This window comes from Xyrauchen texanus, chromosome 41 (assembly GCF_025860055.1).
Source record: "Xyrauchen texanus isolate HMW12.3.18 chromosome 41, RBS_HiC_50CHRs, whole genome shotgun sequence".
NCBI classification, from domain to species: Eukaryota; Metazoa; Chordata; class Actinopteri; order Cypriniformes; family Catostomidae; genus Xyrauchen; species Xyrauchen texanus.
The window spans coordinates 16,997,082-17,012,655 of NC_068316.1; the positions used below are offsets into that span (position 1 = coordinate 16,997,082).

The window sequence follows — 15,574 nt, forward strand, 5'->3', positions numbered from 1 at the left end:
ATTAGTGACTTGACTCGTGTGTTTATGTCAACATGAAAAATACTTTATCGGAATACAGCAACACTCTTTATATACAAGGCAGCTCTTTGTGAACTTTATTATGCTTCTTTCTATGAAATATCATTTGCTCACTTCTTAGGAAATATCTTGCAATAACATATTAAAAAATATATATATTAAATTAATTGTCCTGCAAAAGTGTTTATTCAACTAACATGCAGCAAATAGTGCATACATGGCATATAATTGTTAGCAAAAGAGACATTTGACTTGAGACTTTACTTAGACTTGAAGCCTTGAAAGAATTAAAACCTGACTTAGACACGTGACAAAACCCTTCAGATTCGACTTGGACTCTATGTCAGAGACTTGTAAACTTCTCTGGAAAGCCTTAACTGAAAGTCAGCCTCTGTATTTTTTGTTATTAGTATTTAAGTGCAGTCTAAAGGCTGTTCTACAGTCAATTAATGATGGACTACAGCTACTGAATGTCTAATGAAATCAATAGGGTGAGGATGTTGGACACCTTTCATCAGAACTTTATAATGGTGCAAGGTTCATGAGTTTCTCTTTCTCTCTTTAATGACCTTGATAAAAAATACTAAGACATTGCAAAAACATCTGCTCTTCAGTTGAAATAAAACATCATGATGGTTCGCCCATGCCAGTCATTCATTAGTTCCCAGACAGCCAAATTGGTCTGGCAAAGAAATCATCATTTGTTCATAGTGCCATTATCCTGGAGCTTTCAATGCAGTCTTGAGAGCTGAATAAATATCTCTCCTGTAAAGATCCTATCAAAGTAACAGTGTGCTACATCTTTAACCAGAAAACAGGGCGTAATTCAGTGTAACAGTGAACATTAGCCAGGAACAAGGTTTGAAAGCACAGTGCTGAATGCAAATGACTCATTATTTGGACACCAGGCAAATATATTAATATGAAAACTTCAGTATGAAGACTTAACCACATGCAGAGGGATAAAATTACATCTATGGCTGTGGACCTAGAAAATAGATGGTACTTAAGATTTCTTTTCTAACCGTGCTGTAAATATAACCTGTTGGTTCAATCACAGTTGCAGTTTATGTGATCTTCCATGAGAAACATTTGCTTTCCCTTGTCAACGTGCTAAAGATTTGGGCTTTTTCAGATGCTAGACTATTTAGATGTGTAAACACTGAACTAGAAGCCCTGCATCAAATCATTTTTAAACTAGTGCTAAACAAAGAAACCACTTTAAATCATGGCATATCACATCCCAAAATTATACTTTGTATGTCAGTACCAATCATCTACTTCCTAATCTCAGTTTTTCTAGTGCTGCTGCTGAATCTACAGCTATGCAAAGGTAATAAGACATTTTTTAGCTGAGTGGCGAGATAGCAGTCTGAATTTCATGTGATAAAAGAGAAAGAATGAGGACTGTGGATGCCTTTGCACATTTATGAGTTCAAGAGAGAAGCACGTCACAAAGGCTCATGCTGACAGTTGAAAAAGCACAAGTTCTTCTATAATGCACTCATGAACGTGGAAAGAGCCATAGTGGAAGTAAAGATTTTCATGGTAAAATAACGTACATTTCAACTTGTTTCTGACCAAACCTATCGTATGTCTTCAGAAGACTTATGAATATGATGCACAAGTTGGACGGACTACATTTGATACCCTTTTTTAAGCTTTAAAATTAGCCACTATCCTAATTGCTCCTTTTGTGCTTCACAGAAGAAAGGAATACGAGTATGGAATGACATCAGGATGAGTAAATTATGACAGGACTTTAATTTTTTGGAGTGAGCTATTCCTTTAACTGTTGAGGTGATATAGCAAACAACAAGACATTTTCACTTTTCGGTGAGGCAGCATTACAATGGGTGGAGATGCTAGAGGTGGTAAATCATTTGCGAAACCCTGGTGTGGTACAGATAACCTTGTAAATAAACACTTCATAATCCACCTTTGTGCTTCCTTTCCCTGTCATGAACTTTTGCTACTTGGTTGGTGTTTTATGAAGGACAAATATTGATGAGGCAGACTTTGCTGCCACTGATTTAAGGTCTTTTGGCAGTGGAAGTGAAGTGAAGCCTTTGGCCTCTGTAAATCAAAGAGGGCAGAGCGGTTAAAGAGGAAAATGCAAGGTTAATTCTCCTTTCAAGTTGGTTTCTTCATCCTGAGTAGAGTTGAGAGGTTAAGATGGATGCAGAAAATTTTACCCAGGTCTACACTTTAACAGATAATTTATTCTACACTCCAAGCTTTTATTAAAGCAGGAAGTTAGAAGCACTACCTTTAGCAGCGGCTGATGAACTGGTGTAGAGCCAACAACCTGTCCCTGAATGTCGACAAAACAAAAGAGATGGTTGTTGACTTTAGGAGAGCACAAGGTGAACACACTCCGCTGAACATCGACGGCTCCTCTGTGGAGATCGTCAAAAGCACCAAATTCCTTGGTGTTCACTTGGCGGAGAACCTCACCTGGTCCCTCAACACCAGCTCTATCACCAAGAAAGCCCAGCAGCGTCTCTACTTTCTTCGAAGGCTGAGGAAAGCACATCTCCCAACCCCCATCCTCACTACATTCTATAGAGGGACTATTGAGAGCATCCTGAGCAGCTGCATCACTGCCTGGTTTGGGACTTGCACCGTTTCGGACCACAAAGCCCTGCAGAGGATAGTGAGGACAGCTGAGAAGATCATTGGGGTCTCTCTTCCCTCCATCAAAGACATTTACAAAAAACACTGTATCCATAAAGCAACCAGCATTGTGGACGACCCCACACACCCCTCACACAAACTCTTTACCCTCCTCCTGTCTGGCAAGAGGTACCGAAGCATTCGGGCCCTCACGGCCAGACTGTGTAACAGCTTCTTCCCCAAGCCATCAGACTCCTCAATACTCAGAGACTGGTTTGACACACACGTGTCCTGAGTTGCACTTTAATTACTGTCACTTTATAACTGTCTGCTACCTCAATAACTGCTATGTGCATAGAACATTATCTCATAGTATGTTATGTTTACATTTTTAGAAACTGTCATCTTTTTGCACTGAGTACTGGTCGGTGCTGCACTGTCTATTGTCCTGTTCATTGTCAGAAATTTGTTGTACTGTCCTGTACTTTTTGCACATGTTTGCACGTGCACTTTATATAGGTATATATAGGTTTTTTATATAGGTATTTTATTTCGCTGTGTTGTCTCATGTGGTCCTGTGTTGGTCCTTTGTTGTTTTTATGTAGCACCATGGTCCTGGAGGAACGTTGTCTCGTTTTGCTGTGTACTGTACTAACTGTATATGGTTGAAACGACAATAAAAACCACTTGACTTGACTTGAGTTGAATGAATACCAGTATTACAGGATGGTGGAGAGGACCAGCTTATCTGAAGTGACTAAGATATAGCTGGACTAAGACTACCATATGGTGACTTGTATTTTCTGGTGTTTTGTATTGTTTTCCATTTGTTTCACATCCATTTTCTGCGAGAAACTTGGCTTTACTTATCCAATAGTACTTACTTGGTTCGTATGAATTTGTACAACTTTTGCAACAGCCAATCAGGTGTCTCTCCCTCGTCTCCTACCAAAACTTGACAATTACATTCTTCCGCCATACAAAACATGCTATTTACACTTCAGATCACCCTTATAGACTCTACTTTATGATTTGGTTTAGATATGGGGCTTGGGCTAAGGCACAAAATTAATAATCATGTCTGACATGCAGAACTTTCACTTATTTACACATTACACATTCTGGCTTTTGCAAATCTAGATTTCGTACGAATTCATACAACTTTTTATGAAATCGGGTTGGAATCTCCATGATTTTTTTTCATGACCAATCCAGTCATTTGTGACAATGATAAGGATTTCTAAAAATCATTTGATTCAGATTGTTTAGCTAATTAATCATTCAGATACATTTGTGAACTGGTTTGACTGATTAATTGAGAAGAACCAACTCAAAAGAATAAATTCACATCACTAAACTATAGCAAGTTTTACTTTACACACAACAGCAATGTCTATACAATGAAATATTTTTGAGCAGAGCAGAACTAGAAATATTCACAATAGAATTCTCTCGGACTAAGATTTTCCATGATTATTCCAGGCTTGGAATATATTATTTTAAAATTCCCATGATATTTCCAGGGTTCCATGACCACAAAGTGAACCATAACGAAACAGTATTAAGACAAAAAATGTTTAATGCAATCTCTCGCTAGCTGGAGATCAAGGGGTATGTGGCACAGCACAGGAAATGTTCTGAGTATCCAGCGCATGGCGCAGCTTGTCTACAAATTCGGCACATTGGTCCGAATTTGGTTGAAAAAAAAAAAAAACCTATAATAACATGTATGTATTTCCATCATTCACAGCCTTGTTTTTGTTAACGTCAAATTAAATCTGGCACCTTCTCTTACTAAGGTCTATGACATCTATGTACTGTACAATTCTACTCAGTAGAGGGTCTAGCTTGTTTGGCTCCCTGTGCGAAACCCACTTCAACACGCCCCCAAAGTTGTGCCACCTTGGGCGACTGCCCATGTCGACCATGCCTAAATCTGCCACTGATACTACTACTCTAATAAGTCACAAAGCATTTGCTGACACATTTATCTGCTAATGACACAACTGGACTCATCAACTCTGACCTAAGAAAAGTTAACTTTTAAAGGCAGTTTTGAAATCAGTCAAAAAAAAAAAAAAGAGCTGTCCTTAATCATCCAGTTCAAGGGAGCAGGCAATGGTGCCATGGCCCCACAGGCCTTAACTTCTGAGGCTCACCAGAGGAGGGGTGGAGCACCCTGCTCTGGTCCCTCAAGGTAAACCATCTGGATGTGTTTGCTCTGCTCACAGCAACACATTTGAGTTCCACCTGCTTTTCCTCCAGAGCAAAGCCGCATGAAAAATGCACAGCAACTTTGATGCAAGGGGAGAGGAATTACAAGATCAAGTTTTGCAGTTTTAAAATTAGATAAACATTTGAAACAAACAGCAGCTCATACAATAGTTGACAAACTCCTGCCCACATTATAACTGTGTTCCCCTCCCCTGAAAACAAAGGTTGATTCAAGCATCAATGAACCATCTGAAGGGAAGACAAGAGAGTCTTCATTAAAACCAGCTGGTTCTACAGAACAAATACAAAAGGCATTTTCTTGCCTTATTTCACAGTGCTGAATGGTTGATTCTTCTGACATGTGAAAACTATTGTAAGTAAAGGAACATTCTGTAGTCTCAACTGTAGTCATAATCTAAGCTAATGTTCAGACTGCAATAGAAAATGTATGTTGGGTGCAATCAACAAAGGGTCCTGAAATCATCCTGCACTCTAAAGACAGATAAATAATATAAGAGAGAAGTGATCATAGCTCATCCATTGGGGTCGAAACAGATGACCAATGCATTATGGCTTATATATCACCAATTAGGCCTGGCTGACCTTTTCCAGAGGATTTTATGCCAGGTTTTGTCACCAGTGAACGCTGGACAAGCAAGACAGGCAAGCAAAGACAAGCATCAAATCAAAGGCTAATGTCTGATATTCATCACAAAATCAATACCTTTATTCCAAACTGCATGGAAGTACTGTTCATCCAACGGCTGATTAAGGATAACCAAGCAAATAGTCTGTTTTCCTGTTGAAAAATAAGAAAAAAAAAAAACATACAGTGAAATTGTACATTAATGGGAAGCTATATTTCAAAAGCACTCTGTGCATATGGTGAGGTCTAAGATTAAACTCATTTAAGTATGCAACCTGAAAGAATTTCTTAAAAAAAAAAAAAATGATATTGGGTTTCATCTGGTGAGACACAAGTCTAAATAGTAGCAAGTAATGAAAACAGCAAGAGTAATAACTGTAATAGAAGTTAATGGTTTTGTTAATTACCTAAACACAAATACTCTGCAGTTATTTCCACAGTTGCTAGATATGCAATATGTGTGGCAATACAAAGAAAACTGTAATATTAAATTTACACATTTATTTTTTTACTCAACTATTTAAATGTAAAAGAAAATAGCTTGGTATTGCAATAATTCACTTACATAATAAGGTGAATCCAAGGAAAATATGTGCAGGTCATATTTCACTCACACTCACAAAAAGGAACACATATTTAGCAAGAACAAAAAAGAAGTCTATTTGGACCATTTATTATTTTTTAAACATTCTGTAGATGGTTTGTTCAATGATTGGATTATATTTACTCTAATGCTGTATTTTTATAAAAATGTATCTAGAATGTAATTCTTTTCAATTTAAATAATTTACCACATTTGTTTACATTAATACAATGCAGAAAAAGCACTCTGATTACTTTAATGCAAATTGTTTAAAGGAGGTTTTGTTAAGAAATTGTTAAGAAAATAACATCAAAAGATGCAACAAATGTCAGTGGTTCTAAAATTGGTTTCATTTACATTTAGCAACACATACTGTACAGATAATTTAAATTTCTTTGATTATAGGGTGATATATGGCCATGTTCTTAATATATATATTTTTTAAGAGTTATCCTATAAAATTATTATATTTAAATATAAATAAACTATTAAAGTGTTCCCCCCCTTTTCTCAACAGCAACATTACACTGAAAAATATATTTTGTGGTGTAGTAAATTTAGCAGAAAAGTTTAAGTGCTTTCTACATTGAATAAGTTAAAATGTGAACTTGAAAATATAATGTGAATTCTACATTCAAACATGTACAAATTAATGCCCTAGCTTATAAGTAATATTATTTATGATTATGATGTATTCATTCTAAGTAGAAAAATAAATAAATATAAAAAGTTTTCACTGATAAAATAAATAAATTTTACTTAAGGGTGCACTCAGTGACTTGGATTTACACGGACACCTAGTGGCTTGGATGCAGCGTCATTTAAAATCAATAGTTTTCAGTTTCATATGCCATTGTAGAAAGGTAGTATTCAGTCAGCCATGAATACTTTAATCAATGAGTGAAAGTGTCAAATAACAGGATTGTAACAGATAGAGTAACATGGCAGCCCCCATGTGCGGACCCTCTCCATGTAGAATAAAACAGCTTTTATAAGGTTACTGACATGACTGGAGTCTTCATTTTTATGTGAGTGGTCATGATTTCCTACATGTATTGCAAATATACAATTCATGTTAAACTATAAACCTAAAAGGATATGTAGATTTACTTACATAAATATTAAGTAAAAATGTTTTTTATTTTCTAAGTAAATCTTACTAGCCGTTACTTTCAGTGTAGAGGGAGAACAGGAAAAGACAGGAAGAGGATGTGGGAATGACACCAGGACACATAGCCAGTCTCACCTAAAAATCCATATCCAAACAGAATTTGGTTGCTCTATAACTTTGTTTTTAATCTTTAAAAAAAATATTCTCTACGGCATCCCGGCCTACAAAATCAGTCCCAACAAGGATTCACACATTTAATTGCTATACATTTTAGAGCCAAGTTGTGCACAAATTGAACACAGAAACTAATCAACCTTTCAGAATGATGTTTAATCAAAAAACATCCCCAAAGTCTCTCCATGCCGTAAGTGTTGGCAGACTGCCCAAAGCAGCACTAAAACATTGTTTATTAGTGTGCAATGTCAAAAATGTTTCTAGATGTGAATTAACCAAATCACAGGTTAAGTAAATGGGATGCATGGACTAAAGAGTCAAAACTCTCTCAGAATAAATCATATCTAGAAGCAGGCGTGAACAGAAAACATCTTGTAGAACAGACTGGGGAAATATAGAGGTCGTAAGGTGTGAATATCACCCTTTGCTTTGGAAAAGGTAGATGACTCTGGGCAAAACTAATAACAAACAACATTTGTATTTTGCACCAGTTGTAAAACATCTGTTTTTGCAGTTTAGACACAGAACTATTGAATCCCAATTACATTTTGACAGAGCATGTTTTGATGTGTTAAGGATGTTTCCGGATGTTTATACTTTATGGCTGCTTTCTCTCCGTACAGTATGTAAAGCAGCAAGGACACTTTGCACATTTGAATTTTTTTCCTTCATCATGACTTGGGAATTATCAATTGAAATACACAGAAATTACCATATACTAAATTAGTTGAGAGCTTGCTGTTCATTAGGACACAACACATTTGCAATTCAAGACATGAACAAGCTTGGTTTGATTATTTCACAAATTGGAATGAATGGGACATGAAATGCAATTTCTTATTCTAAACAGCGCTCCATTAAACATACATTTATTGATTATGTATGAATAAAAAAATTATAAGCACACGCTGAGACATGAATTGAGAATGGCATATTTTTAGACTAGGCCAAATATTCTAGGCCATGTCTTTAGTTTTCATTTTACTGTAGGTATATAAAAAATATTGGAGAAGTTTAAGGCCACATGAGTTCATATATGCCATAGTATTTTTGTTTTTAAACCCCTTGAGTCTAAAACTTAAGCACAGCAAGATCAACTGTAACACCAGCTCTTCATAAGAGGGAAAAAGTGTTTAATGATGCCAGGCTCTTTGAAGGAAATGTATCATTCATTTACTGGATGGTCTTATAAATCAAAAGCTGCAAAAGCAATTTGAAACACCCTTGGAGCAAAGAACTAAACCCTTTTCAACACCTTGCTGCTGAAACTTTGCAGGGAAGATAATGATATCACAAAACTACATATGTTAGTCATTGAGAATTCATTCATTACTGCAATGAGCATAAACGTCTCAGACACATTGGAAACGTGGTTGCAGTTCATGGCCAATCATTAGAGCTTGGTTACTTGCCATTTTGTAATTTTTCTATGGCGCATTACTTTTATTTTGCTGCAGATTGCCCTCAAATTCTCAAAAACCAGAGGTTTTACCCCAATTTTTTGTTGTTATCAATCTGTTATCCATCTCTGCAGTAAGGCAACTTGACTAGGCTCATTAGCTCAAATTGCTTACAGTACTATATCCTTTAAAAAACAAGCCACAGCCTGTCTTGCTTGACCTTTGAAGTAAAAAGTTCCAGGGAGGAAGTGTTAATTCGGCTAGTTTTAATAATTTTTTTTGGTCTGGAGTGAAGTGGAGTGAATATCTCCCACGCAATGTTGCAAAAAGTTATACTGCATCTTATTTTATCAGTTTAACTCTAAATGAATTAAAATGTACAAGTTTACAATAAATGTAAGCCTATGAAATAACACAATCCACATAATAAAAATTGATGTACTGTTGTAATAGAACTAATAATATACTGCATGTGCATACTATTGATACATGTAATAATGCATTTGCACTATACTTGTACTCTGCTCCATGACAATAAAATGATGCCTAATCAAATCTACAGTACTAATAATTAATGCAAATATCAACCCACATGTTTAAAGATTAGATAAAAGATGCTAAATAGACATTTGCCATAATCTTTATGTATCTATTCTGATAATACTGGTGTAGTCTTAACCTGTAGATATGCTTAGAAAAGCAGAAATAAAAAAACATTTATTAAAAGAACCATTTCATCTCTTTGAAGCTCTTTTTTAAACGTAAACATCATTGCCACACCTGAATACATTTCTGCAGGCTGGATTAAAAACTGAATAGCCATAGTGGATTAAAACTACTGAAATAAAACCAAGATTTTAATTCAAATTCAGCTAGGATGTGTTGGACGTAACAGATTCTAATAAATAAATACATAACACATAAAAAGAATCCATGTACAAATGTACACCCCATATTAAAGCCTAACAATGTAACTATATGGACCATCTGTGATACATGTATTTTATGCTCTTTGGAACCACAAGTAAAAGCATGCATGCATGGAGAAGAAACACCATGCTAAATATATTCAGAATTTAAAATTAGTTTTAAATGAGTAAATACCTGAAGGCAAGAGGCAATCTAATGGAGCAAAATCTTCATCCATGTCTGTGGTTGTAATAAGCTGGATTCATCAACTAAGCAAGAATTGACAATAAAAGAAAATTAACCTTTCAAATATTAAAATACAGAAACACAATACTGTAGTTTCTATACAATGAAGATCTGTCAAATTAAATGTCATGCAAAAAAATTGATTTCTGTTGTGACAGGTACGACAATAGAACTGAAAAGTGAATTACAATAGACCATTTTAAAATGTCTAAAAGACATAATTTTATTAGGTAAACATAGAAACCATAAAAATGGAAGAAATGTTGAACAGGATAAACAAACAAAAAAAAAAAACTCACCCTTCATTCACGGTCTAGTCTATACAAACTCTCTTCCCAGCTTTGTCTACTAACAACTTAGTATCTGACCTGCCCATACCCTGCTCCTGTAATATGTTACTAGTAGTTTACCACAGGGCCTCTAAGATATAGCATGTGTTAAATTTAAGTTGAACTGGAATCTGTTTAGCAGCTCCACACAAAGCAGTTAAGGTTAAAAGGGTCTAATAAACTGATCCGGGAGCTTAAAATCAAAATTAGGATGCCCAATATGTTGCATAGCTATTGATCTGTTCATTTAACACCAACAGAAAAATACTTGCAAACGCCTAGTGTTTTGACCTCTCTGGCCTGTGTGTGAAAAAAATGAAAAACTAAGACATCAGGATGGTTTTTCTTATCACTTTTTCCTAGTGTGCATCCAAGTTTAAGTTTAGGTAAATTTGACAATTGCCTTTACATCTAACATTTGAGATGATAGCATCAAATAATTTGTAAAATACCATTGAGCTTTATAGCTCATGGCATGAGTATGCAGAAATGTGAGTAATTACATTCTGTTTAATCATTAATGCAGCTTATGTGCCGAGCCTTGCAAACGTGCCAAGGTTTGCAAAAACAGAAACTAGAGTATGTGAGAACATATGTAAGAGATAATGTCTAGTCAGATGGACATTATCAGAAAATAAACCCTGACTTCTTATTACACATCTGCTTATAAGAAGTAATCATTAACTGGATACGAAATATTGATTTGAGTAAAAAAAAAAAAAAAAGTGATGACAAAGTAATATGAGAGACTAGCACAGCTATGTTGCCTCGGACAACAGTGTATTATACAAAATATTTGACTGCATAATGCAGCCGTTTGCCAATCAAAATTAAGTATTCCAGAGAGTCGTACAATAATACGAAGTCTATTTTTATAATTTTTTTTAAAAGTTTCAAAAATTGTCAAATGATAAACGGAGAGGTTTCAAGCTTCTTTAACCAGCAAAAGACATTTAATTGATTGTCGCATCTCACTCTAATACACATATCTCACCCTGGCTATTTGTAACAGCATCGGTTTAGTTGAGAGGACATCTCCCTGAGCTGTGTGCAAGATAAATATATAAATGTCATTACTTGGATCAATCCGGCTGAGAGTAAAAGATCAATGCCAGTACTGAGGTGTATCTCTAACACTCTGTCATTTGGATCAACACAGCAACTAAAAGATGTTAATCCAACCTGCCACCTGCAACACTATTGATGAGTGCTGTCAAAAAGTCATCGCACCTCCTCAATATGAAAGAAGGAACTGTTCCTCAGTGACATGGACCTTAATCACTTAGGAGGTGTTAAAACTGACAAAATGAAGTTTGGCATGGTCTTGGAAACAAATCCATATCTAACACATGAGGATGCCACAAATTTGTCAAACATGAGTAGTACTAGTCTAAATGCTGCATCACACAGCTGTCCTAATCTTGTGTTGATCTGACCAAAGAAACATGCACATCCTAGCCATTGCAACACAAATCAAATTCTAACAAACAAACCAAATTTTCCACTTTAGATATTACATTTATGAAACCCTTGAAGATGTGTGTGCATGTTGTATTTAGGAATTTGCAATTGTGTACAAAGTTGTATTTTATTGTATGAAATGCATTATTTAGATTATTTAATAACAATAATTAATTCCTTGATACATGCAGCTTTAAACTTGGGTAAATCTTAAAGGGATAGTTCACCCAAAAATTTAAATTCTCTCATTACTCACCCTCATGCCATCCCAGGTGTGTATGACTTTCTTTCTGCTGCTGAACACAAATTAAGGTTTTTTTTAGAAGAATTTCTTAGCTCTGTACGTAGGTCATTTCAAGGCAAGTGAATGGTGGCCAGAAATTAGAAATCTCCAAAAATCATATGAAGTCAGCATAAACATAATCCATCATACTCCAATGGTTCAACCAATGTCATTTCTAGTGATCCAGTCGGTTTTGTGTGAGAATGGACCAAAATAAAACAAATTTTTCACTATAAATCTTGACAGCAGTCTCCTTAGCGATCATGACTTCAAGCTCGATTGCACTTCCTATAGCGCCATTTTGCACTCGAGCGTGCGTCAAGCACTAGGAAAGTGTAAACGAGCTTGAAATCATGATTGCGCCAAGAGACTGCAATGGCAAGATGTACAGTGAATAAGGAGTTACATTTTGCTCTGGATCACATCAGAAGTCATTGACTAAACCACTGGAGTCTTATGGATTACTTTATATGCTGGCTTTATCTCCTTTTATGCCTCCTACACACTACACAACTTTCAAAGACGTCGGATCGTGGAAATGTTCATATTACAGAAATGTCTGTCATGTCATGTCATGGAAGTCGTAGCGTTTTCAAATTCCACGACGAATCGGCGATGGGATGAAGACTACAAAACATTTCACTATTGAAGAATCCCCAACGACTCTGCCTGGACTCCCAATTACGTTTCACAACAAAGTACACACGAAAAGTGATCCGAGATACGAAAACAAATGCATGAATATGATGTGTATTTTATTTAATATTTAATCGCCAAAAGGCATCATATATTTTACTGCTTACAATATGAAAAAGTACCTATCTGCTTACCTGACTGTAAGAGAATTGGCAATTTCTCTCCAAATCTTCTCTTTCTCCACCCGGTTGTGGTACAGTTCAGAGGAAACATCAAATAGGCACTGGTGCTCCTGCCAATGTTCCACTAATTTTTCCTCCATTCTTCGGTCCAATGAGACTTTCTTGATACCACAGCCATGCTAGTTGATGTTCTGTTGCAGGTACATCAGGACTCCTCCCACTGAAACGTCCCATATTTCACACTGTGCGATTTGGAAAAGCAGACAGCTCCAGATATTTAACATTCTAGATATCTTGCTGACATCGGCGAAGCGCTTCTCTCAAATTGCGTCTTTGATAATTCATACATTGCGATAGTCTCTCACGGGAGCGAGCTCAGATTTGCCTATGATTTCAGGCTTTTGTCGGCGATCTTCACAAAACTGTCGCCGACCGAAAATCGGGATTAAAATCGTGTAGTGTAAACTCGGCATTGGCAGCTTCAAATGCCTGATCACCATTCACTTGCATTGAATTGAATTACAGAGTTAAGATTTTCTTCTAACAATCTTTGTGTTCTGCAGAACAAAGTCATACACATCTGGGATGGCATGAGGGTTAGTAAATTATAAGAGAATTTTAATTATGGGATGAACAATTTACGACCCTTTACGAGTGATTTAAGAGCCACAAAAAATGCCTAAAGTGCATGTCATTGGAAACAATTCATTGGCAGGCATATGGAAAAAATCTTTTTTCAGATGTGAATTTTTCTATACAGGGTGACCACTATTTAATCTATTTCTATTCATCTATTTAAAATGTTTGGTGTTGGAGTGGGGTAGACTACAGAACTTTAAGAGCAGCTTTCAGGCTTGTCAATGGCTGAAGTAAGTTCTTTCTTTCCTGCATTGTCTTTTATTAATTTGATCCTTGTTGTGTTGCTTTTTCCCTCTGGGTGTTTTTGTAATGAGTCCTATTGACTAAAAATTTATCTGACTTTGAGGAATTTCACAGTTTGACATCAGTTTTTGTTTTCCTTTAAAGAGCTCATTCTCAGGTTGAGAGAGCAAATTACAATTCACAAACATACTAACATCCTCATTGTGTGCAAAAGTAAATCCCACAGCAAGTGATTCTTAAGAAAGATAATGTATTTTAAATGAAAGTCAAACATCAATATTATCTGCAGCAAGGCTCACTAACTCTAAACACATTGAGGCTGCAGGTCTCAATTTAAACGGTGTATCACACTGATGATTGAAAATGACAGCACACAGACTAAACGGTGTTAATTTAAACCAAGATAAATGGCAGAGAAGATACAGTAAAAGCATCCTAATGAGGGGCACTATCGAACACAAAATTAATTAATGGCACTATCGAACACAAAAGACAAACATGTTTACATCATATACTTGTTCCTTATTTGTGACTGGCGGTGTTGCAAAACCTACAGAGCTGACATTTTTGGACATCATATGCACGTTCGAACGTTCAAATCTAGCGAATATGATGCTACAAAATGCTGAATAGATAGCCAGCTCACTAAGACTTAAGCCACAGCAAATGTGTGTTGGGTGTACTCACGTATCTGAACGGGTATCCGAGCAGCATGTGACCAGTACAGATTTGTGTACAACCAACGAGTGCCTCAAGACAAGCGCTCGAGCTCCAGAAACAACTGTGACGTTTATAACAGCGACATCCAGAGGTGGACAGAACATCTCCACTATTTCAATTATGTTATTCATAAAATGAAAATAGTCAATTTTATTGTATGCATAAATAAATAAATATATACATATAAAAAGATCATTTTCATATTCATTTTTAAACAACACAATACTTATGTTTTAACTTAGGAAGAGTTCAGAAAATGATATTTGATGGAATAACTCTGATTTTCAATCAAAGCTTTCATGCGTCTTGATCTATCTATCTATCTATCTATCTATCTATCTATCTATCTATCTATCTATCTATCTATCTATCTATCTATCTATCTATCTATCTATCTATACTGTAAAAAAAATATCCTGTAAAAAAACAGTAAACTACTGGCAGCTGTGGTTGCCAGCATTAATTCGGTTTGTTACCATTCTTGAAATTAACAGCAAGTTACTGTTTTTGACAGCTACAGTATACAACTGCAGTTTAGCTGCATATTGCTGTTAAATTACTTACTGTCTACTGTTGTTGAAATTAACAGCTATGTTCCCAGCATGCACTGCGGCATGAAGAATTTACTTTCATTTTTACTATTTGCTGGTTTATTTTGATGTTGTTTTTGTTGCAGTCTAAGATGCTTGTATTTTAATGTTCAGCTTTAACTTTTTTAAGTAAAAGTTTGTTTGTTAATTATCACCATTGTTGCGTTTTGTATGCCGAGAGTTGATGTCAGTGTGTGTCTTGTTAACAAATTCTGTTATTCTGTAAATTCATAAAAACAGCAAACACTCAGCTTGCTGATTTAATTTAGCTGAAATATCTTATACTGTTTATGCTTTTATGTTTTCATGTGTAATGCATCACTATTGACATGTTTAGTGCCATTTGCTAAGTTGGATCAAATATTCAGTCTGACCTTAAGTTTTGTCTTCCAACTAGCACAGTGCATCAACTCGTGTTTTACTTAATCACAAATTGACTGGCCGGAAGAACATAATATAATAATAAAGAAGGTCTGAGGTGCCAGCTCAAGAGAACACTAATCACCATAATGGTGACTTCAAACAAAACACAACTATTGAAAACAAAACTACAACACTAATTAAACTAAGACTT

At 35.7% G+C, this 15,574-nt stretch overlaps 1 protein-coding gene across 5 annotated transcripts in view; it reads right to left on the minus strand.

Moving 5' to 3' along the window:
* tpk1 (thiamin pyrophosphokinase 1) overlaps positions 1 to 14,445 on the minus strand; it is a 65,517-nt gene extending 51,072 nt beyond the window's left edge. Inside the window, exons 1-4 of one of the 5 annotated variants that reach the window (XM_052113327.1) lie at positions 12,821 to 12,918; positions 11,964 to 12,003; positions 9,867 to 9,940; positions 5,573 to 5,647 (exon numbers count right to left, since the gene is read on the minus strand). In XM_052113327.1, coding sequence (XP_051969287.1) covers positions 5,573 to 5,647; positions 9,867 to 9,909 — 118 coding nt within the window. In that variant the 5' untranslated portion in view covers positions 9,910 to 9,940; positions 11,964 to 12,003; positions 12,821 to 12,918. Of the gene's footprint in view, positions 1 to 5,572; positions 5,648 to 9,866; positions 9,941 to 11,240; positions 11,261 to 11,963; positions 12,004 to 12,820; positions 13,019 to 14,196; positions 14,357 to 14,377 lie in introns of those variants that run through there. The other 4 variants (XM_052113326.1, XM_052113328.1, XM_052113329.1 and 1 more) reach the window with 4 other exon arrangements.
* Positions 14,446 to 15,574: the final 1,129 nt, after the last annotated feature.